This window comes from Natator depressus, chromosome 1 (assembly GCF_965152275.1).
Source record: "Natator depressus isolate rNatDep1 chromosome 1, rNatDep2.hap1, whole genome shotgun sequence".
NCBI classification, from domain to species: domain Eukaryota; kingdom Metazoa; phylum Chordata; order Testudines; family Cheloniidae; genus Natator; species Natator depressus.
Window position 1 is genome coordinate 258,764,164 of NC_134234.1, and position 22,258 is coordinate 258,786,421.

General features: G+C 48.4%; 1 protein-coding gene across 1 annotated transcript; it reads right to left on the bottom strand.

Moving 5' to 3' along the window:
• Positions 1-911: 911 nt before the first annotated feature.
• On the bottom strand, positions 912-22,134 carry LOC141988568 (cytochrome P450 2D14-like). Its single transcript, XM_074954445.1, has 8 exons — positions 21,836-22,134; positions 17,377-17,548; positions 15,979-16,131; positions 13,280-13,311; positions 11,263-11,404; positions 10,092-10,279; positions 8,902-9,043; positions 912-2,432 (listed from the first exon to the last, which is right to left on the bottom strand). The coding sequence occupies exons 1-8, from the start codon at positions 22,046-22,048 to the stop codon at positions 2,254-2,256; spliced, it is 1,221 nt and encodes a 406-aa protein (XP_074810546.1). The 5' UTR covers positions 22,049-22,134; the 3' UTR covers positions 912-2,253.
• Between the last annotated feature and the right edge of the window lie 124 nt (positions 22,135-22,258).

Here is a 22,258-nt window from a genome sequence, read left to right on the forward strand (position 1 = left end):
ACTATTTCCCCTTGTTTATTTCCCCTCCTACTGTTCTTGTAAACTGCTGGAAATGACCCACCTTGATTATCACTACAAAAGGTCCGTCCACCCCCCCTCCGCCCTTTCCATCTGGGAGTCTTAAGGATCCCTCTGTCCATCCCTACTCTTTTGGGTATTCCCCCGTTGCAGCTGACATTTGCCTGTCATGGATGAGACAGGATTCCCTTTGAACTCCATTAAGACTAGTCCTTCCTTAGGGTGCTGCTGACTAATGCGGAGGACTTCCTGCCCAACGAATGGAACACAGTGCCTCCAATGCAGTAACGTTTACCAGCATACAGTCACATTCCTAACTAGGTGTAACGGGGTCAGCACCCACCTCTCATGAGTGTCCCCTTTTCTCTGGCTGATATGCCTGCGATCCCAGGAGAAGGAATTGTGGGATAAGGAGCCTCTACACTAGGTATAAAGAAAAGGAGGACTTGTGGCACCTTAGAGACTAGCTAATTTATTAGAGCATAAGCTTTTGTGAGCTACAGCTCATTTCATCAGATGCATACAGTGGAAAATACAGTGGGGAGATTTATATACACAGAGAACATGAAACAATGGGTGTTACATACACACGGTAACCAGAGTGACCAGGAAAGGTGAGCTATCACCAGCAGGTGAGCGGGTGGGGGGGAGGGGGGAACCATTTGTAGTGATAATCAAGGTGGGCCATTTCCAGCAGTTTACAAGAACAGTAGGAGGGCAAATAAACAAAGGGAAATAGTTTTACTCTGTGTAATGATACATCCACTCCCAGTCTTTATTCAAGCCTAAGTTATTCACCTTGAGTATCACTGCAAAAGGTTCCCCCCCCTCCTCCCCCACCCGCCCCGCTCTCCTGCTGGTAACAGCTCACCTTTCCTGATCACTCTTGTTACAGTCTGTATGGTAACACCCATCTAGTCACACAGCCCAAATCTCCTTCGCACAGTAACATAGAGCGTAGACTTGATATGAAGCGCCAGAGGCAAGCAATTTTCAAGAACGAAAGAGACAGGAAGTAATAAACATTAAAGAATAAAATAGTCCTCTTTTTATTAACGTAATTTTACTATTTTGTATACAACACTCAAATTATAACAATCCTTTGCAAGGGCAAATTACAGGCTTATCATGGAAAAAACACAATATTTTGAGGCAAATTAGTGGCAATTCCTCCCATAGTCACTTTACTCTAACAGAAGAGGTTTCTATTCCAAAGAAACTGTGTTAACCCTTTTCCGGGCTGAAAGTGAAAGGAACGTGTATAATGGAAGAAGGAAGGTGTCGTGTACGGGCATAGCGTAATATCCCTTTAAATAGTTTGTGAGCCTTATTGTTCCATTCCCCATGTGCTGGTTTTTTAGAAGTTGCCAGAACCCAACCAGAGCAGCAGTGTGTAGGTGGAGGAATGCCTGGCATGTTGCGTATTTCCAATAAACACGTGTTTGGACCCCACTGTACACATGTGGTTCCCTCATATTATGTTTGTGTAAAGAGAAAAAGATAAGATCAAAACTGGAATTATACTAGGCAAACTGTTTGGTCCAAGGGCCACATCTGGGAATAGAAATTGTATGGTGAGCCATGAATGCTTACAAAATTGGGGTTGGCGTGCAGGAGGGGGTGCAGGCTCTGGGGTGGGGCAGGGGATGAGGAGTTTGGGGTGCAGGAGGGTGCTCAGGGCGCGGATCGAGGGGTTTCGAGAGAGGGAGCAAGATCAGGACTGGGGTAGGGGGTTGGGGCGTGGGGAGAGCTCAGGAGGCGCAGGCTCTGAGCGGCGCTTACCTCAAGCAGTTCTCGGAAGCAGTGGCATGTCCTTTCTCCGGCTCCTACGCCGAGACATGGCCAGACGGCTCTGCACGCTGCCCCATCCGCAGGCACCGCCCCTGCAGCTCCCATAGGAGTGTGTAGGAGCCGGAGAGGGGCCATGGCGTGGCTTCTGGGAGCCGCAGACACAACACTAAGGCCAGGTCTACACTACAGGCTTATATCGGTATAATTATGTCGCTCAAGGTGTGAAAAATCCACACCCCTGAGCGACATAGTTATACCAGCCTAACCTCTGGGTAGACAGCGCTGCGTCATCAGAGCTTCTCCCATCGACACAGCTAACGCCTCTCAGGGAGGTGGCTTAACGATGCCGACGGGAGAAGCTGCCCCGTTGGAGTAGGAGCATCTTTCAGCTAAGCACTACGGCGTTCCTAAAATATATGAGGGGAACTTGGCAGAAAACAGCACTTATCTTGGGACAGCCTGGATCTGGTAGGGGTGGGGCCTGAGTGTCGCAGCAAAGTGTCCATCCTCTCGAGGCCTGGCCTGGCCCTCAGGGAGACGGATGGTGAAGTGCTGCAGGAGGCTGGTGAAGAAGAGGAAAAGCTCCATCCTGGCCAGTTGTTCCCCCAAGCAAACACGGCGACCTGCAAGCGTGGAAGTGAGAAAAGAGGGAGGAGTCAGAGAGGAGGAGGAGGAGGATACAACACCACATGTAAATGACTAGTCACTGAAGGAGTAAGACCCGTACTGCGCACCCACAGGTTGGAGTGAACAGAGAATCTGCCTCCATATGCAGCAGATGCTGAGTCTCCCTATTCCCAGACCCTGTGTGAACAGGAACAACTAGGAAATACTTCTCCAGACCGACCAATGTTCTGTTTAATCCGATTCCCTGTCTCTGATGGTGGCCAGGACCAGAAGCTTGGAGAGGGGAATTACTGCCTAGTCAGCCTGACTCAAAAGGGTCAGAGACACTCTAATGCACAGGGCTAAATCTGCAGCTGGTTAAATTGGCATAGCTCCTTCGATGTAAAAGGAGCTGTGGTAATTTACACCAGCTGACGATCTGTCCCATATGCTCTTTGTGGAATTCTTGCCTTGTAGAATCTACATGGGCAAATAAATGCCTTTTGGATAGAGAAATCTGAGGTGGAACAACATGCCCATGCTACCAGGCAGGAGACTCTGGTTCAAGTGCGATCTGGGGACATTGGTTTCCTGGACTCGAGGCAAATACAAGTGATGCATCTTCACCAATGACCCATCTCAGGCTAAACCACTGCAGCAAGCCTTTGCAGTACTCGTACAAACAGGATCACCTCACCGCCAGCCCGAAAGACTTCACTGGTCCCATATCTCCTCCCGCAGCCACTGCAAAATCCTTCTCTTGTCATAAAGGTTCCTAACGACCAACACCCCCATCTTCCTCTTTGGACTGTTCTCTTTGAAGATAGTAAAATGAAACTTTGAAGTCTATGAGCTGATACCTGAAGTGAATGAGTTACGGGTCAGACCATGTTATGAGCTGGGTGAAACCGTGTGTGACACAGGACCACAAAGGGTTACACAACTAGCCAGCTAATTGACCCAGATTCAACCTTGAGAAACGTATTAGTAGATAATGATTGTTTTGTTGTGCATTTAGATCAGGGTGGACAAACTTTTTGGCCCGAGGGCCACATCGGGATGTGAAACTGTATGGAGGGCCAGGTAGGAAAGGCTGTGCCCCCCAAACAGCCTGGCCCCTTCCCCCTATTCGCCCCCTCCCACTTCCCACCCCCTAAATGTCCCCCTCAGAACCCCCGACCCATTCAACCCCCCCTGCTCCTTGTGCCCTGACTGCCCCTAGGACCCCCTCCACCCCAAACCACCCCCCCGGGATCCAACCCCCTATCCAACCTCCCCCTGCCTGCTCCCTGTCCCCTGACTTCCCCAACCTATCCACACCCCTGCCCCCTGACAGGCCCGCAGGTCTCCCACACCTATCCAACCCCCCATGCTCCCTCTCCCCCCGAACCCTATCCACACCCCCACTCCCTGACAGGCCCCCCAGGACTCCCACACCTATCCAACTTCCCCCTGTTCCCCGACCCCTGTCCACCCCAGAACCTCCACCCCATCCAACCGCTCCCTGCTCCCTGTCCCCTGACTGCCCCCCGGGACCCTCTACCCAACCCCACCACGTGCGCTGCCGCCCACTTTCCATGACCCTCAGAGCAGCAGGAGCTCACAGCCCCACTGCCTACATGGTGGCATCACTGCGTGGCTGGGGGAGTAGTGGGGGAGGGGCCGGGGGCGAGCCTCCTGGGCCAGGAGCTCAGGGGCCGGGCAGGACGGTCCTGTGGGCCGGATGTAGCCCGCGGGCCACAGTTTGCCCACCTCTGGTTTAGATACCTATTGTTAGAGGTTGACAATGTAACCAAAGGGCTCCTGTCTATCGCTGTCAGAGATCAAAAGGAGATGTTAACATTTAGATGAACTGTCAGCGTAGTAATAGCATTGTCTTCATTTCTCTTGGAAGTATGCAGTAAACTTCCTGTAAAGGGCAGGCAATGGGCAGTTGCCTCACATTAATCCATGCAGCTAATTAGCAATGGTGCTTAGGAAATAGGAGGTTACTTCAAGACCACTACTGGTCACCCAAGGACTGCACGCTGTCAAGAGGCTGCTGGACAACTATAAAAAGAACTCTAGGGCCCTGAGCCTCTTATCTCAGATCTGCTTAAGCTTCATCAGGGGAAGTTTGAGTCACAAGACTGAGGTCTCCAGCTCCATTCTGGATCACCCTGATCTTGGCTATTGGACTTTGGACAAGAACCTGAAAAACTGATTCTGGAAAGGACTCTCTGAAATACTAGAGCTCACCCACTCTACTATGAAACTGACCTAAGCACTTTGTTCATATCTGTATGTATAATGATCTTTTAACCAATACTCTCTCTCTTTTTTCTTTTTTAATCAATCTTAGTTTTGTTAATAAGAACGGGCTGTACGTGTGTATTTGGGTAAGATCTGAGATATTCATTAACCTGATGGGCAATGTGTCCGATCCTTTGGGATTGGTAAACTTTTTATATGATGAACAAGATTTTCAGTAATCCTCATCATATCTGACTTGGGTGTCTGGGTGGGAGCTCAAGGGTGGGTTGCTTTCAGGGAACTGTATTTTGGCTTCTGGGTAACCACTAAGGTATTGTATTATAGAAGCTGTTTTGTTGCTGGCTTGGTGAATCTAAGTATTACAATAACCACCACTGTCGGGGATGGTCTGCCCCATTCTTTGCAGTCTGCCCTAATTGAGCAATCTCAGCATGCCCCCCCTCCCTGGTACCCCGGTCACACCTTGTTATGGGTTGACTCAAAACCTCATTCAAACTCATGTGTGAACATGCCTGTCACTTAAGATAGTTGTAAGAAATACTTATGGGGTCACACCTAATACAAGGCCGAATAGAATCCGCCCAGAAACTAACATCAGGTGGGTAGGGAGTTCCACTTGGTATTGTGACCAGGATGTGGGGGGAGTGGAAGGGGGTTGTGAGTCTGTGAGAGAACACACACAAACTGAGAACAGACAAAAACAGAGAGAGGCAGAGACAAAAGCAAGAAGGACAAGCAGTAATAGCCTGTGAGCGCAGTGAGACCCTAGAGAAAAGCTTTTGGGTCTGTTGGCAAAAGAGGCTTTGGGCCATAAGCCAAGAAACTGCTCCTTTTGTTACTGGTTCCTCCTGAGTTCAGAGGAGCAGGACTTTGTACATTCCTTATAAATAAACAAGACCGCATCAAAGAAAATACCTGACTCCATCAATTTCTACTTCCAACTGGAATGTCCCCAGGGCCCTGAAATTTGACGAACATAAGAACAGCCATAGTGGGTCAGACCAAAGGTCCATCTAGCCCAGTATCCTGTCTTCCAACAGTGGCCAATGCCAGGTGCCCCAGAGGGAATGAAAAGAAAAGGTAATCATCAAGTGATCCATTCCCTGGCACCCATTCCCAGCTTCTGGCAAACAGAGGCTAGGGATATCATCCTGGCTAATAGCCATTGATAGACCTAGCCTCCATGAATTTATCTAGTTCTTTTTGAAACCCTGTTATAGTCTTGGCTTCACAACATCCTCTGGCAAGGAGTTCCACAGTTTGGCTGTGCGTTGTGTGAATAAATACTTACTTTTGTTTGTTTTAAATCTGCTGCATATTAATTTCATCTGGTGATCCCTAGTTTTTGTGTTATGAGAAGGAGTAAATAACACTTCCTTATTTGCTGTCTCCACACCAGTCATGATTTTATAGACCTCAGTCATATCACCCCTTACTCTTCTCTTTTCCAAGCTGAAAAGTTCCAGCCTTATTAATCTCTCCTCATATGGAAGCCGTTCCATACCCCTCATCATTTTTGTTGACCTTTTCCAATTCCAATATCGCTTTTTTGAGATGGGGTGACCACATCTGCACACAGTGGTCAAGATATGGGCACACCATGGATTTATATAGAGGCAATATGATATTTTCTGTCTTGTTATCTCTCTCTTTCTTAAGGATTCCCAACATTGTTTGCTTTTTCTGACTGCCACTGCACACTGCGTGGATGTTTTCAGAGAACTATCCACAATGACTCCAAGATCTTTCTTGAGTGGTAACAATTAATTTAGACCCCATCATTTTACATGGATAGTTGGGATTATGTTTTCCAATGTGCATTACTTTGCATTTATCAACATTGAAGTTCATCTGCCATTTTGTTGCCCAGTCACCCAGTTCTGACAGATCCTTTTGCAGCTCTTCACAGTCTGCCTGGAACTTAACTCTCTTGGGTACTTCCGTATCATCTGCAAATTTTGCCACCTCACTGTTTACCCCCTTTTCCAGACCATTTATGAATATGGTGAATAGGACTCGTCCCCGTACAGACCCCTGGGGGGCACCACTATTTATCTCTCTCCATTCTGAAAACTGACCATTTATTTCTACCCTTAATTTCCTATCTTTTAACCAGTTACTAATCCATGAGAGAACCTTCCCTCTTATTCCATGACAGCCTTTGGTGAGGGACCTTGTCCACGTGCTTGTTGACCCCCTCAAAGACTTCTAGTAGCTTGGTGAGGCATGACTTCCCTTTACAAAAACCATGTTGACTCTTCCCCAACAAATTATGTTCCTTTATGTGTCTGACAATTTGATTCTTTACTGTAGTTTCAAGTAGCCATTCAGCCGTTGGAAAGGGGCAACACTATTATCTAGTGTGGCTGTTGAGCAAATAGGAAAGGCAGAGGTGTTGTGCTTTGTGCTGCTAAGGTACAAATACTGAGCTAGCTAACAAAAGTCCATTCTTGAATTCTGTGAGGCTCTAGACCAGCAGGTCCCAATTTTTTTTCCGGAGTGACCCCGTTTTAATGAAGTATTTCTGTCCAGAATCCCAGACTACATGGAGGAGCTAAATGGTGTCCTCTGCACAGCACGATCTCAGACACACCGTAAGTGTGAGCTCACCCCTTGTGGAGAACGCCATTTTGCTCTACAAAATGGTGTCCTCCACCCGGTGTGACTGCCTACATATGGTGCATGCGAGGTCATGCTGTACAGAGCAAAATGGCATCCTCTGCACACAAAGGATTGCCACGATCCCATGTGCTGATGGCATGGCCCCATTTGGGGTTGTGAGCTATGCTTTGGGAACCGCTGCTCCAGAGAGAGTGAAAGGCAGGCACTGACAAAGGGTGCAGGGGAAACTCTGATTGCACTGCAGTTTGGCACAAATGGAAGGTGGCTGCTCAATTGCCTGTTTACAGACTAAAATAAAATCATAAAATGAAAAACAAAAGTGGCTTTTAACCAAGGATACGTCCACACTTCGGTAGGTGTAATCTCCAGCTCAAGGAGACGTGCCTCCATTAACTCTGAGCTAGCTAGTGTGCTAAAAAGAGAAGTGTAGCCATGGGGGTGCAAGCAGTGGGAGGGGCTAACCGCCTGAGTAGGTACCTCCCATCTTGGACGGGATCATCCTCATTGCGGCCAGCCCCTCCCATTGCTCACGCTGCAGTGGCTACGCTCCTACATGCTATCACCGAGTTAGCGTGGGTATGTATCCCCAACCTGGAACATACACCCCCAGTCTGAAGTGTAGATGTACCCGCTGAGCCAATACCAGAGCATCCTGGAAATGCGTTAGAAGCTGCCTAACTAAGTTTGTGTCACATTTTTTTCTTCGATGGGACCTCAACCCCTCTCTGCCACTGAAACGGTTGGCTGTATTGAAACAAACCTAGAGAGCACCAACCAGTCACTGGGAAAGGTTCTGTGGAAAAGCTATAATCCTGCTCAGTGCATAGACCCTCCTGTCGAAGCCCTCATGGTTCACACTGCTGGGACTCCTGGGCTGCACTCGTACAAGCCTGGCAGAGGCAGTGGCCCACTGGTTCAGGCTTCCCACTGCTGTTGATGTGGTGTCCAGAGGGGTTAGGACAGACCCTACAGACCCTCCACCAGCCACAGCTGGCCTCCTTTGGTGTGTATCAGAGAATCAGTATTTCCCCCTTCCCATCTCTCGGGTGAGTTGAGAGCATACGGGAAACTGGGAACATCCATCTCCCCTTTATCCCCGACTGATCCATGTTCCCCACTGCAGTGGTCCCAGAGCCTCCAGTAAGAAACGCCTTCCTTTGATCAGGGCGCCTTGCAACAGATAAAGAAGCATGTGGGACACAGCAATTTTGATCATGCTTTAACAGAAAGCCTTAACTCCGACCTCATCCTTTTCCCAATAACACACACCTCACCTGCGTGCACATTGTTTCTAAACAGATTCCTGGGCTTGTAGTTAAGGTTTTCCGTTGGAGTGCAGAAGGGATTAATGTGTTGCATTCAGTATGTCCCTGTGTCTATTGGAGTATGAAGTAGTTTCTCTGGGGAGATGCAGCATGCTCATGAAGAACAGGCCCAGCTCAGCACAGACTGCACTGATCTTCCCCTTGAGGAAGCTGCTCTCCTGATGAGAGGGACATCTTGCTTTAGAGGAGACTCATTTTCCCATAACTATAGTGGGTCACATCTCATGCACTGTGCCTCATTTCCACAGGGACGGCCTCTGCCAGCTGCTCCTCCCCTTGGATTTACCTGCAGAGAAAGGCAGGAAGGCCTCTCGCTTCACAAACTGCCCATCTGCATCCAGGAAGTGCTCCGGGTAGAACTGGTGCGGCTTCTCCCAAACCGTTTCATCCTTCAGCACCGAGGTCAAGTTCGTGATGACTGTCGTCCCCTGATCCACCCCAGAGAAGGAACAGGGTACATAAGAATTGTCACACCAGAACAGGCCAGTCCCTCTGCATTCAATATCCCATCTCAAGCAGTGGCCATTGTAGGATGCTTCAGAGGAAGGCACAGAACCCAGCTCAGGTACCTCATTGTATAATCTTATAGCACAGTGGAGTGGGACGCTTTCAAGGCCCCAGCCAGTGCACAGCATATGCTCTCAAGCCCTTGTCCATTGCATGCTAGCTAGACTAAGAGTATGCAAGGGGTGTTTTCATGGTCTAATGAGGTTCAGGAGATGAAAATTGCTTCTACTCCCCAGTTGCTTCAAATATTTTCCCAAGTTAATTTTAGCTCTGGTAAGAGTGTGCTGACAGAGACTCCAAACCGCAATTCTCATTGTCTTCACAGAAAAAGTGAGATCTTTCCCCTCTCACATGCCTCAGGCCTGAGCTAGAGGAGCTTCCTCTAAGGGCGAAAGTGGAACTGAGTATTGTGTGGCTTTGGTCTCTCCAATGAGACTCTCACCAAAGAAGGCAGTAATTGCCTGTCATTGTCTCTTGTCCATTTGGAACTGGATAGACATGCACAGTGGCCTCTGAACAACCTTCAGATTATAATAGACTGTTAGTTGCTACTGTGTTGAATTTGAACTGCTGACCTAGCCGGTAGTTTCTATACAGTCAGTCAGCATTACCTTTCTCCACCTTCAAGCAGATGTACTGAATGTTAGAAAGTGCCCAAGACAAAATTACAGTCTCCCCTGTAAGGATTGAAATCCTTAGTAGTGTCTTAGCTCAATTCGTTGTTTTTTCAGATATCCAAAGACCTGTTCAAGATGGAGCTAACCACATAAACAAGGCTGTCTCTGAAGCACAAGGCCTTTTAAAACTGCACATTTGATAACTCGCCAATGGTTGTGTGATTCAGGGCCTGGTGCTCCACCCCACTCTGCATGGAACCTTGGGGAGATTCACATATGGAATGTCTGCAGCTGCAGGACATAAGTCTGCAAGGGCAGAGGAGGTCTGCATCCCCTGCCTGGCCATAGATACCTTTGGAATGAAGAAGCCTTGGAGCTCGGTGTCCCGGTATGTCATGTGAGGCACTCCAGCGGGAACAATATCCCCACAACGTTGAGTTTCATGGATCACAGCACTGGTATAAGGCATGTTCGCTTGGTCCTCCATCTGGGGTGACCTGTCCCTGCCAATCACCTTATCAATTTCCTCATGGACTTTACCTGGAAAAAGACACTTTACATCCTCCTCAATGCAACATAATGATGTACATCAACACTATAGAAATGGGGAACCTACGCATTTACCCTTAAGCTTTAAACCCTGTGGGGCAGAAATGGTCTGTCTATTTGTACAGCGCTGGGTTTATATTCGGTGAGTTTGTTAGCCACCTTCCTACCAATCACTGAGCAGTTTACAAGTGAGTCATCTCTAGGAAGTGGGCGTTCTAAGTGTCTGGGGCACTTCCTCAGGGGTCAGGAAAGATAACCAGCAGTGAGGAGAGGGGGTGGACAAACCTCCGATTTCTCTCACCTTCACACAACCAGAAAGCCTCTTTGATACCCCAGACATGAACTGCTCTGCTTCCCAACTACTAATTCCTGACCTCACAATCAGGTCTTATATGTTTGTTGAAAGCACCTGAAAGCAAGAGTGCAAGGGAGGCAGGGTGTACCTGGCTGGGGGTAAGGGGGCAAAGCAAGCCCCGTAGACAGTAGGAAAGAGAGAAATGCAGAATTAGGAGCTGAAGGAGAGCACGCTCATCTTCGGTTACTCAGCCCAACTTACATAGTCATCCTCTGTTCTATAGGCTAATAATCTCATTGTTCGAGAGATCCCACCTTATCCACCTGTGCCTCCAGCATTAGCACATTCAAGCAGGTTAGCATTTATCCCTGCAGAGACCCTAAGAGAAGGAAGAGTTACCAAGTAGCTACAAGGGTCTCAAAGTGCACTTGTCATGAAGAAAAGTGGTGAGTGCTCCCTCTGACGCTGAAATCTTTAACAGAGGCTTGCTCTCTCCTTTCTCCCTTCCCACAGGGCTTTGCTCTCCCCCTCAGAGAGTGCTCCACTGGAATTATTCCCCAATCACTGCTGTCACTGCTGCTACGGCAGCTTCATACCCCCAGAACACAAAGGTGACAGCAGATGCTAAGAAGTTCTCTGTGGAAGAACCAGTCACATCTCCACCAGTCCCCTTGCTTACACTGGATGTCAGGGTGGAGAAGCATGTACAGCAATGCCCAGCGCAGGGTGGTGGAAGTGGTCTCAGTGCCAGCAGTAAACAAGTCCACTGTTACCATACGAAGGTTGTTGTCATTGAAACTGCTCCCCGCATGCTCTTTAGCCTGAAGAGAACAAAGGAGAGCATGATTTGACCTTAGATTTTTGTTGGGGAGAGAGGAGCAGAATTGTAGATAGTGGTAATTCATATTCTCAGACTGAAAGGTTGAATTGTTTGCAGAGTACAGCAAAACACGTACATATGACAACACATGCTGTAATGGCTCCTTGGTCACATACATTTCAAGGTAATAATTTGTCCCACACATCATAGACTTCATCAGGAATACAGCTCGGGACCTTCTCCTCCTAAAACGCAGGGTATGTCTACACAGGCAATATAAGCCCAGGGTTCGGGACACTTGACTCAGCTGACCCTGTGTTAGAGAACCATGGGCTTGAGCATCTACACCGTGGTAGTCAATAGGTAGTCCGCAAGCCAAATCTGGACTGCTAGATGCTTTTGAACAGACCCTGAAATCTTTTTATTTACTTATTATTATTGTTTTTTTTCTCTCTGCAGTCTGGATCTTGCCTATACCTTGACCAAGAAATGTGGACCTTGACAAAAGTTTATTGACTACCCCTGCAGAAGTCTATGCTGATTATCAACCCTACATTAAGAATTTTCGAGCCCAGGCGCGAACCTGGGGTTCTGGCATCCACACAGTAGCAGGCAGACCTGAGTCAAACCAACCATATCCCAGACTCCCTAGCACGCTCCCAGAGTGTGGCCGCTCTAGCCTTTGACTGTGGGGAAGCTTCATGCCCACCCTGCACGTTACAGGAAGCTTGACCAGCCTGCCAACACTGCCTGACGAGCAACATGGAAGAGGCCCCTTTTCAAGAACTTTTCTTGCTTGCGCTGTCACGCCTGGGTCAGGAATTGGGCAGAGTTTCCGTGAGGCGCTGGTGGACATTTCAGCAGCATTTTCTGACCCACCAAAGTCCAGGGGTGCCGAAACAATTTTTATAGTGGGGGTGCTGATGCTGGAAACCATGTATTTGGTGTGTGTTATTACTGCTTCAAGCCAGGGGGTGCAGCAGCACCCCCAGTTCCAGCACCACTGCCAAAGACACCTGAAAGAGTTTATGAAGATGGAGGAGGAGTACCCAGGCACGGCAGACTCCCACTGGCTGATGCAACTCAGTACACTCAGCATACATGCTGGAAACTCTGCCCACAGTCTCTTGCCACCAGAGTTAAAGGAGGGTCTCCAGTCAGTCTTAGAGATTTGTGCCTCTGCAACCTCAAGAGGTTAGTGTGATCACTCACACTTGATCAGGTCAGAAATTCCATGTAGTAGCGAGCAGGGTGCAGCCAACATGCTGGCCAACAAATTAACATCAGGATTCCAAAAATTCATATACCTACCTGGGAATAACAATCTGACAGGCCCTATTCCTGCCCTGGTAGCTTCTATGAGAACAGGACCTCAGTGCTACCTACTGAACCAACAATCCCCCACCAAGTACTCTTCAGGGCCACCGTGCTTAGCGTACAAGATATGACAGGATCGCAGCACGAAGTAGTCCGGCTATCTTTTGTAATGCTGTGGATTTTATGTGTCTGTTTTCTAAGGGTTTCTTATCTCGATTTTTCTCAGACCAATTCTGTAAATTTGGACTTAGACTTCACATGGGCAATCACTAATATGCTATTTAAGAGCCAATTACGATGTAATTTGCTTTGTTTACGACTCAGAACAAGAAGCTGACATTTAGAAATTTCACACAAAATGAAAGTTTTTTAAAAACGGCTTCAGGTTAATCAAAATTTTAAAAATACTATAAAAATAAAATTAATATACAAATGAAACAAACAATAAAACAAAATAAAAGTGAAATGAAGTAATTTCTAAATGAAAAATTGAAATGTGCTGTGACAAAGTTCCTCCTCTACCTGGGTGGGTCTTGCGCTTATTGGCGGATTTGCTCGCCTTGGTGATCAAATGTGGATCAAAAGGACGACCTGAAAAAACATACAGGACCAACCAAAGACATTAGGAGGCACAACAGCATTGTAGCCTGCCCCTCACTGCATGGAACATACTGAGCAAGAACCGCTAACATTTCAAGACTTCTTATGGAACAACCAGTTGAAAGTCCATGCTCATGTAAGCTGGTGTAGCCAGACAGCCAGCCCCCCGCCCCCCCCAGACCAGCATTGCTGGGAAACGGAAGCCAAAACAACAGGGCACTTAACATAAATTCCAGCACAGCCTTTGAAGCTGTGAGAAGCACAGGTGTGCTGCTACAATGTGCCTCTGGGAACATATACACGATTGGGCTCACAGCATGCAGAGGCGCTGTGACAGACATGGCTCTTAGCCCCTACTAAATAGCATGATGCACACACACCAACATCCTAGGTGGGAAAATATTTACCCTAATAAAAGGAATGTCCAGTAGGCGAAACTTATTGTTTCTCTCCCTTGCAAGTGTAAACTACTCTTGCGAGAGCTGGCGTCACCCAGACAGACCAGCCCCAATTTGGCATAAGAAAGGAGAAAGAGAATAAAGGAGTACAGAGGTATAAGTAGGGGACCTACAGCACCATGATTTTTGGAGTGCTTTTCACTATCTATCTGCTGGTCAGATAAGTGACAGCCTCCCAAGGCTTCTGCAGCTAAGAGGGTCCCTAAGCCTTGTCCCTTATTCGTCTTTCCGCGGAATTGAGTGACCGATCCTGGCTTGGCACCGCTGGAATCGAGAGATGCAAGGAGGGTAAGAAGCACCCACACCTGATCTCCTATCTTTAGTGTACACATATTTTGAAATAGAGCTCTATACTTTGTTTTCTTTCTTTGGGATCGTGGCTTCAGTTTTGTAACTTGTTTGTGTGTGTAACATCTCTACATTTAAATAAGTAGGCACTAGCAATTTTGTAACCACATGATTAGAATCTAGTTTAATAAATTTTGGTAACCATTTGTGCATAAGCCTGACTTGTTTCTCTGGTTTACTGTAAAGCAGCCAACACAATTAAAGAACCTCAGCCGTTTTGGCTATAAAGCCTGGCCATTAGGTGAGAGTACTAAGAGCCTAGCGTTGAGTTGTGCCGCCTCCACGGGGCAAACTCTTGGGGCGCCTGTCAGTCAATCCTGACTGCCCACTGCGAAGGAGCTCTGAGCTCTAGCAGTTAAAGTCACGGGTGTGGAGAGGCTCTTAGTACTGCCATTGGGGCACCTGTCAGTCAGTGTTGACTGCCCGCTGCGAAGGAGCTCTGAGCTCTAGCAGTTAAAGTCACGGGTGGTTAGGACCTTGGGGCATCCGTCAGCCTAGCCCGGGCTGCCCGCCGCGAAGGGACAGTGCGTCCTAGCGGTTAAAGTCACGGATGGTATAAAACGGGCATAGCTGGCACCTCACCAAACATCCTTGGCCATCGGCTAACAGCTGGGGAAGTTAAAGATGTCTCACAGACTAACAGGGTTGGGCCTGCTCAATACTTGGAAGAGAGACCACCATGGAAAACTTAAGAATTGCAGGTTTGGGCTGCGGATTCAGTCAGTGGTACTCTCAAGATAAGTCCTTTGTCTGCAACCATATTAGGAGAGCCGCAGCCATTAGCTGAGAAGTAGGAAGTCACATCCTCACATTCCATCTAAAATACATTAAAACAATGTAATATCGGGCTGTTAAGAAGGCAATCCTGTCCTAATGGCACCCACTATCACCAGATAAACAAACAGATCTCAAGAGGGTTAAAGAAAACTTAGTGGTCCTCACTTCTCGATTGTTTGTCTGTATGATCTCTGTCTGGTTCTTTGTTTTCGTCTGTTACATAATTAATTTTGCTAGGTCTAAATTAGTTAAGGTGGCGGAATCCAGACGAGACTGCCCTTGCATGGCCAACAGGGAAAGTCCGCCTGCCTGACCGGGATTGGCGAGCACAGCATTGTACGCTTACCATGTGTATTCTGCTTGGTAATTGTTAATAAATAGAGGTTATTACTGTGTAAGGCTCTTTCACTGGTAAAAGGTCTTGCAAACCCCCAAACGGTATGCCCTGAGCCCTAGGATTGGGGTAAGGGTGGGTGTCTAAATTAAGAGGGTTACGCCTTCAGCCATAAGAACTGGGTCAAGTGGGTGCCCCTAGAGTGTGCAAGTAACAGAGAATTGTGTGCAGGTAACAGTACTCATCTCCTTGCCTCGGGACTGAACCCGGGCCGCCTGTGTACAGACAGATGTTACTGTGCTGCTACAGACATTTTTAAGTTGAGGCATAAAAGTGACGTCCTTAAAGACGTCATGGCATGTTTTGGAAGCGTCTTAGTGTTGACGCCTTCACCAGATTCCAGTTGAGATCATTACATTCTACCAACCTAAAATTCCCCTTGGACATTCAATTGGAGGTGTCGGGGGTTTGTTTTTGTTTTACTTCCCATCACAAACTGTCATGTTAAAACAGCTGTCCGGTTGGACCCCACAGGTGGCTTCAAGATAGTGCTGGATGAATGATCACTATGTGTCTGGTCTCCAAAGCACTTTAGTATCCTTCTGGCTATCAGGGATTATGTAGAAATGTGAGATACTGTGTTATTATTCCTTCCTTCATAATCAGTCATATTATCCTTTCATTTCCTTATGTATGGAAGTTACACTGCTCCCCTGCCCCATCTCCCTGGATGCCACAAACCTTTTTCAGAACTGATCGCAGAGCATAGAAATCCAGCTTCCTCGGTCACACGGTGCTCCAAGGATTTCTTTCCCATCCCAAAGTTCCTCAAGGTAGAGAGTGCAAATCTCCTTTGCTCCTTCCACGCATGACCATATCTTGCAAGCACCACCCCTGGAAAATATTAACAAACAAGAGACATAATAACCTCTGAGAAGCACCATACAAAATTCATTGGACAGCAACAAAATAGGGCTGAAGGGACTGGCTTCTGAGGAAGGATAAAAGGAACCAAGTACAGCTTGGCCAAATGGCAACTAATGGGAGCTATTATTGCAGCCTTCATAGGTGTAGGTGGTTAGTGCAGAAGGAGAGGGATTATTCAGGGAGGTCCAAGGTATAGCTAGGAGTAAGGGGATGAAGTTCAGGACCAGATCCACAGCTCCTATAACCGGATGCAATCAATGGAGCTAAGCCATGCTATAGCCTCAGGGTGTGAGGCTCACGCTGGATGTCAGAAAACATTTCCCAATGATTAGATCGAGTAAACTACTCAATAGTCTCTCAAAGGAATTCATGGATGCCCCACCACAAGTCATTTAAAATTGGATTGGAGAAAGCCCTGGAGAACATACTATAGGGCGCATTCTTGCCTTGGCCAGAGTATGGGCCAGGGTGAGACTGAGAACATAGGCGGTGCGTAACGGAGGCTGGAGGAGGCTAAGCCTCCCCAAACTTCTGCGAATAATCCCCACCATGGCCCCAGGCCAGCGGGAGGACTCAGAGCTCCTCCAGCCAGCCAGGGCTCGGGGTGGCTCAGGCAGGCGGTGGCTTGGGCAGGGCTTCTCCAGCTGCAGTAGGGAGCTCAGGGCAGGGGACTAGCCTCCCCAAATGGGGGGTTCACATACTGCCCATGGTTGAGAAGATGTGACTCTATAGGTATTTGTCCAGCTCTAAGCTTTCTAATGAAAGTGCTTTGGGATAACCTGAGAGGAATCCAGCCCAACAAGCCTCCCTTTTAGGTTGCTTTTCTTTCTACCCTCCCCCACTTTCACTCTTGGGTCCTGGAGGTTCCTTGGAAGGAGGCTATTTTTTTTTACAAGCCGAGGAAGGTGCCTACATATGGTGAGGGGTAGGAATCCGCCAGTTCTGACAGTGGCAGCCAATCGGTGTTGATTGGCATGTACATCCCACGGAGCATTTCAGAATGGCCCTGTCTTAGTAGTTGCTGCAGCGCTGCAGTTGGGAAGGAGAGTCCCCATTTTCATCTAGCCTGACTTCCTCCTCGCGAGAGGCAGTGTCAGGGGCAGACTCCAGCTCACTCGCTAAGTCCCCTTCAACCTCTCCAGCAGCTCAGATGATAAAGCCAGTCCCCCTGCAACGCTGCCAGAGAACTATGTTAGTTTCCAAGGTACTTGCCTTCAGAGTTCTCTCCATAACCCAACTGTTCATATATAGGAAAGTATGGTCGGTCAGCAAAGTCCTCTGATTTCTGGACCAATGCTTCCTTTACTGCTTTGAATCCATTCACTACTATCAGATTACTCCAGCAGTTCTGAAGACTAAAGACATCTCCATATTTTTTACTCAGCTGCCAAGAAAAGAAAAGGGGAAAATATATCGTTGGAAGCCAGATGGGGTCTTTAACAACTACCAGAGGTCAGGACCTCTTTTGGTGTCTCCAAGGATAACAGACCCAAGCGTACATTGTTCCTGGTGTGGCACTGGTTTAACCACTGACACAGACAGCCTTCTACAACGCTTCCTGCAGCACATGGCTTTGCATAGGCGATATCCCATTCAACCACTGACCGGGCCCAACCTTGCTTCGTTTATGAAATCGGATATTATCACAGAGGGTACAGCAGTGCTGGCTACAGATACACACAAAATAAAAATTACTGACATAAGGGATTGGGGGTGGGGAAGGGCGTTTCCTGTGATGCTGGCAAACGAGGTGCCAGCGCTTGCCCAGGCTGCAGGCATTAGCTAAGAACTAACAAACTCATAGCTGGAGACCAGACCAGGTCACCTGTATGTTAGTTTGCTCAAAGTAGGTATTAGTCTTACAAGAATGTATTTCGTGTTTAGACTACGAAATGCTTGTGAGTTGCTGCAGGCGTTAATCTCACTTGCAATGTCGGTGTTCCACGCCACAAGAAAATCTGTACGTTTTGCGTTATAACTTAGCAAATGTCCGCTCTGCGCTTGTGAACCAGGCACAGGACTCCTGCCACACCCCATCCAGAAGGGCTATCAAAATCAGCTGGGTCAAGGAACATTGCAATACAAAGGACTGCTTAATGGCCCTATCCCCCCTTGGAAATCCTGTGTGCAAGGAAGCTTGTTCTGTGGACTTGGAAGCTGAATGAAGGAAATCAAACAAAGTCACAGGAAAATTTTCCATCTCTTTGGCTGTCTGAACTCTGACAGGGCTAGAGATCCCCAGGGCTGCCTGCTGGGTCTGCCCCGAAAGACACTTTGAATAGACACATCACTGCAACTTGCTCACTCTTAGGATTTAGATGGTAACTCATCTGTGAGTATATGTTTGCTTGCTTGAACCCGCAAATAACTTTGTAATGTCTTTTTCCTAGTTAACAAAACTTTAGATCATTTATTACAGGATTGGCTACAGGTGTTGTCTTTGGTGTAAGATCTAGGGTACCAACTGATCTGGGGTAAGTGACTGGTCTCTTGGGAATGGGAATAAGCTGAATGTGGGGTGATTTTTTTTGGTGACCATTTATCAGTAAGTTCAGTTTGTCTGGGTGGCAAGATAGACTGGAGAGTCTAAGGGGACTTTCTGTGACTCCATGGTAAGACTGTTACAATGATCCAGGAGCAGGGGTGCCGGAACAGAGGGGGCCAGGGGACTCCCCACTATGGCCAGGCTCCCTGGGTGGCTCTTACCACAGCCAGGCTTGGGCTTCCAGGCTGGCTGGGGGGGGGTAGGGCCTCAGGGGAAAGAGAAGGAGCAGAGGGTGGGGCCACAGAGAGGGCAGGGCCTGGGGGGAAGAAGAGAGGAGAGATAGGGTCACAGAGGGGGCAGAGCCTCATGCCCTCCCACACACTTCTACCGAGGTTCCAGCACTCCTGTCCAGGAGGCAGAGGTGAAAGTAAGCTGGTCCGGTCTGGCATACCGGCAAGAGCCAGTACGCCGTGCCAGACCGGACCGGCTTCCCCGGCAGTGCTTTATAGGGCCCGGTCCTCCAGCCACTGCGGGGAGCCCTGGACCCTTTTAAGCGCCACCGGAGCTCTGGCAGCGGGGCAGTAGGAGCTCTCCCACTCATGAGCCACTCCCGAAAGCGTGACCGTTTCTTTGCCCCATCTCTTAACCTATGTGGGTGGTGCATTACCCCATATACATTCGCCAGGAGATGGCTTATTGCCACTATGAAATGTAACGTAACTATGAGGGTATCCTAGCCAATGGTGTTCGGAGCCTTGCAGCAGATGGCAATGACACTCAGATAAAGGGAAATGTTAGGGTGTTGACTAGTGCCCTAATGCAGCTCTGATTCAACTATTTTGGTAGGGGAAGAAATCACATCCCTGACTGAAATCATTAACTCGATACAAAAACTGTGTGTAGACCAGACATGCCTAGAAAGGGGACGCATAAAAGTCCTGCCCTTTTTCCACACTCAAGGGAAACCTGTGGAGAGGGCACCTGTGGAATTGCAGGTGTTCAGCTCGTGCCCAGCAACTTTCAGGTCTTCGACCAAAGCAAAACCAGGTAATCTTCATTGAGATTCTTCTAAGTTCTTGGCTGCAAATCTGAGTTTTGTAATTACGAACCTTGATCCTTTCCCGCAGCCAACAATTGTGTGGTGCAATGCAGGAGAGGGTAGTACAAAGTTCTTTAAGATACCTCTGGACTCTCCTGATCATGTGTGCCAGGCCAGTCCCGTTCCCCTGCAGTAATTCAGATTAGCCTGAAGGCCTTTCTAAATTGTGGCAGTTTTCAAGAACCATGAGAGGCAATTTCAGCAGCTGGGATTCTGCAGGGCACTGAAAACCGTGGCCCGTGCCCCTGGGCTACAGGAAAGCATCCCGTAGGAATTGCTTTTGGATTATCCCCCTGTCCTGGCTGAATGCGCTGTCGCTGGCTAGACTAGCTTTGAGGCCACTTTGCACCACTCCGCCAGCACAGAGTGCGTCTGATGTGAGCGAGGACCAGGGCCACTGTACCCTGGTGACAGACAGGCATTGCAGAGCACAAAGCTGAACAGTTTAAAATAATCATCAAATAGTTTAGGCTCAAAATTTAACCTATTTTCAGCTTTTTGTGGGATTTCTTGAGGATTGTCCACTCATACAAGAGAAAATGCCTTTCTGGGCCAAGAATTTAGGGAGAGAAAAACCACAAGTACTTGTTTTATGTGTACGTGAAAAACACAAAGCACAACGTATTGTGTTCCTGCTTTTCTACAGTAACTTTCCTCAAAGCCACATGGGCATCAGCCAATGAGATTAGGGAGCTGGATGGGCTCATTCATGAGGAAAGATAAAATGAGGTAAATATATAGACTGGTCAAATATCTAAGGAAGGGGACTATGATTGATGCCTGCAAGTATCTGAAAGGTGCAAATGGAAAGGACAGAGGGAAATTGTTTAAGGTTGGTTGAAGGAGTAATGGAATGAGACTAAATAATGGAAAATTGACTGTGGACAGCAAGAAACACAACCTCAGCGAGAGGTGTATCAGACTGGGGAAGTGTCCTAGCAGAAGTGATGAAAGCCTCATTGCTGGTTATTAAAAATGGATAAAGCCCTCAGGGGCATACCACGAGAAGGGAGAGGGGTGGATAAGACTAGGCCATTTCTACCTTTAATGTCTAAGAATCTGTAAGTAAAAGGACAGAAAAGGGAATAATACGTTGTTACTAAAAAGGTGGAGTTAAAACAGCGGCAGGTCAAAAGTGTTGTTGCTAGCATTGTCATAATCCCATTTGATCTGGAAACTCAAACGCTCTTTCTACTGCACGGTGAAAACAAGACCCAGACCCGGTTTCCATGGTACCAGCCTAGAAATGGGGCCTCTGAGTTTGGCAACTACAGTCACAAACCATAATATGATTTAGTTGCCGCAAGCTACGTCAACAGTTTCTTTGGAAACAGGACAAAGCATTCACTTGCAGGAACTAACCCCACAGAAGTTGTGTGTGCTCTTGTTAGCGCAGCCACAGCCAGCAAGCACATCCTAAAGTTGGCTAGCTGGAGATTACACTTTTGCTGGCTTTTGCTGAGACGCTCAATCATTTCTGGTGACTTACGAGGAAGCTGTCGTCCCTGCCTCCACGTCCCCAAAGCAGAGAAACTTTGGAATGAATGGAGGGAGCTGAGCAGAGACAAAAGCATTTTCATATACGATAAGTCTTTCACTAGCCCTTTTCATCCCAGAGGATACGGATGGTACATAAAGGGACCACTTCACCCACCACTGAGTGCACCCACCTCTGAGGGGGAATGCAGCAGCTGTTTAACAGTGCTAATATTGCGCAACAGCCCAGCACGCTACAATGTCTCCAACTGAAATTACAGGGAGAAGGTAAAGAGTCGGGAGGGGGGGTGTTTGGCTGGGGGGGGGTGCGCAGTGGGGGTCACACTCCTCCAGCGCTGTCACAACCTTTGCAGAGAACTGGACTGGACTCCGGAGTGGAATGTTGCCCTCTGCGGTCCGGAGCCAGAGCAAGGCCGAAGCAGAGAAGCAGAGAGCCTTAGGGCCCCCCCGCCCCGAGGGGCACTGACGGCTCCTGCCTTGGAAAAGCCCCGGGCCGGTCAAATAACCCGTCCAGCCCGCACCAGCTGCATTAACGAACCACCAGCCCCGCTCCCCAGCACGCTGGGCTCTCCAGCCCCTCTGGCCCTGACCTGGGTAAAGGAGACGTGCGGGTTGTGGAAGTCGATCTGCAGCATGGTCCCAAGGAAGGGCAGAGAGCTCGGCCCTGGTGGGTAGCGACTCCAGCGCTTCCTGCGCTTCAGGAAATCAAACAGCAGAGCGAAGACTGTGAGGGCTATGCCCAGGGCTGGGAGGTTGTTCCCGCAGGATCGAAGCTGGGACCAGAGCCACAGGAGCAGCTCCATGGTCTCTCTTTGCTCTCCTCCCCGTGCCTTTACCCCTCCCCTGCCTCTTTTTCCTGCCCCTGTTCTCTCACTCTTTGCTGTTTCTGTCTCCCCAGTTTCCTCCGCCCGTTCCCCTTCTCTCGCTCTCTCGGTTTATCTCTCAGACACCCGTCCCTCCCTTGCTAACGTCACAGCTTGGAGCTGCCTGGCCAGAATTGCTCTGTAGTCCCT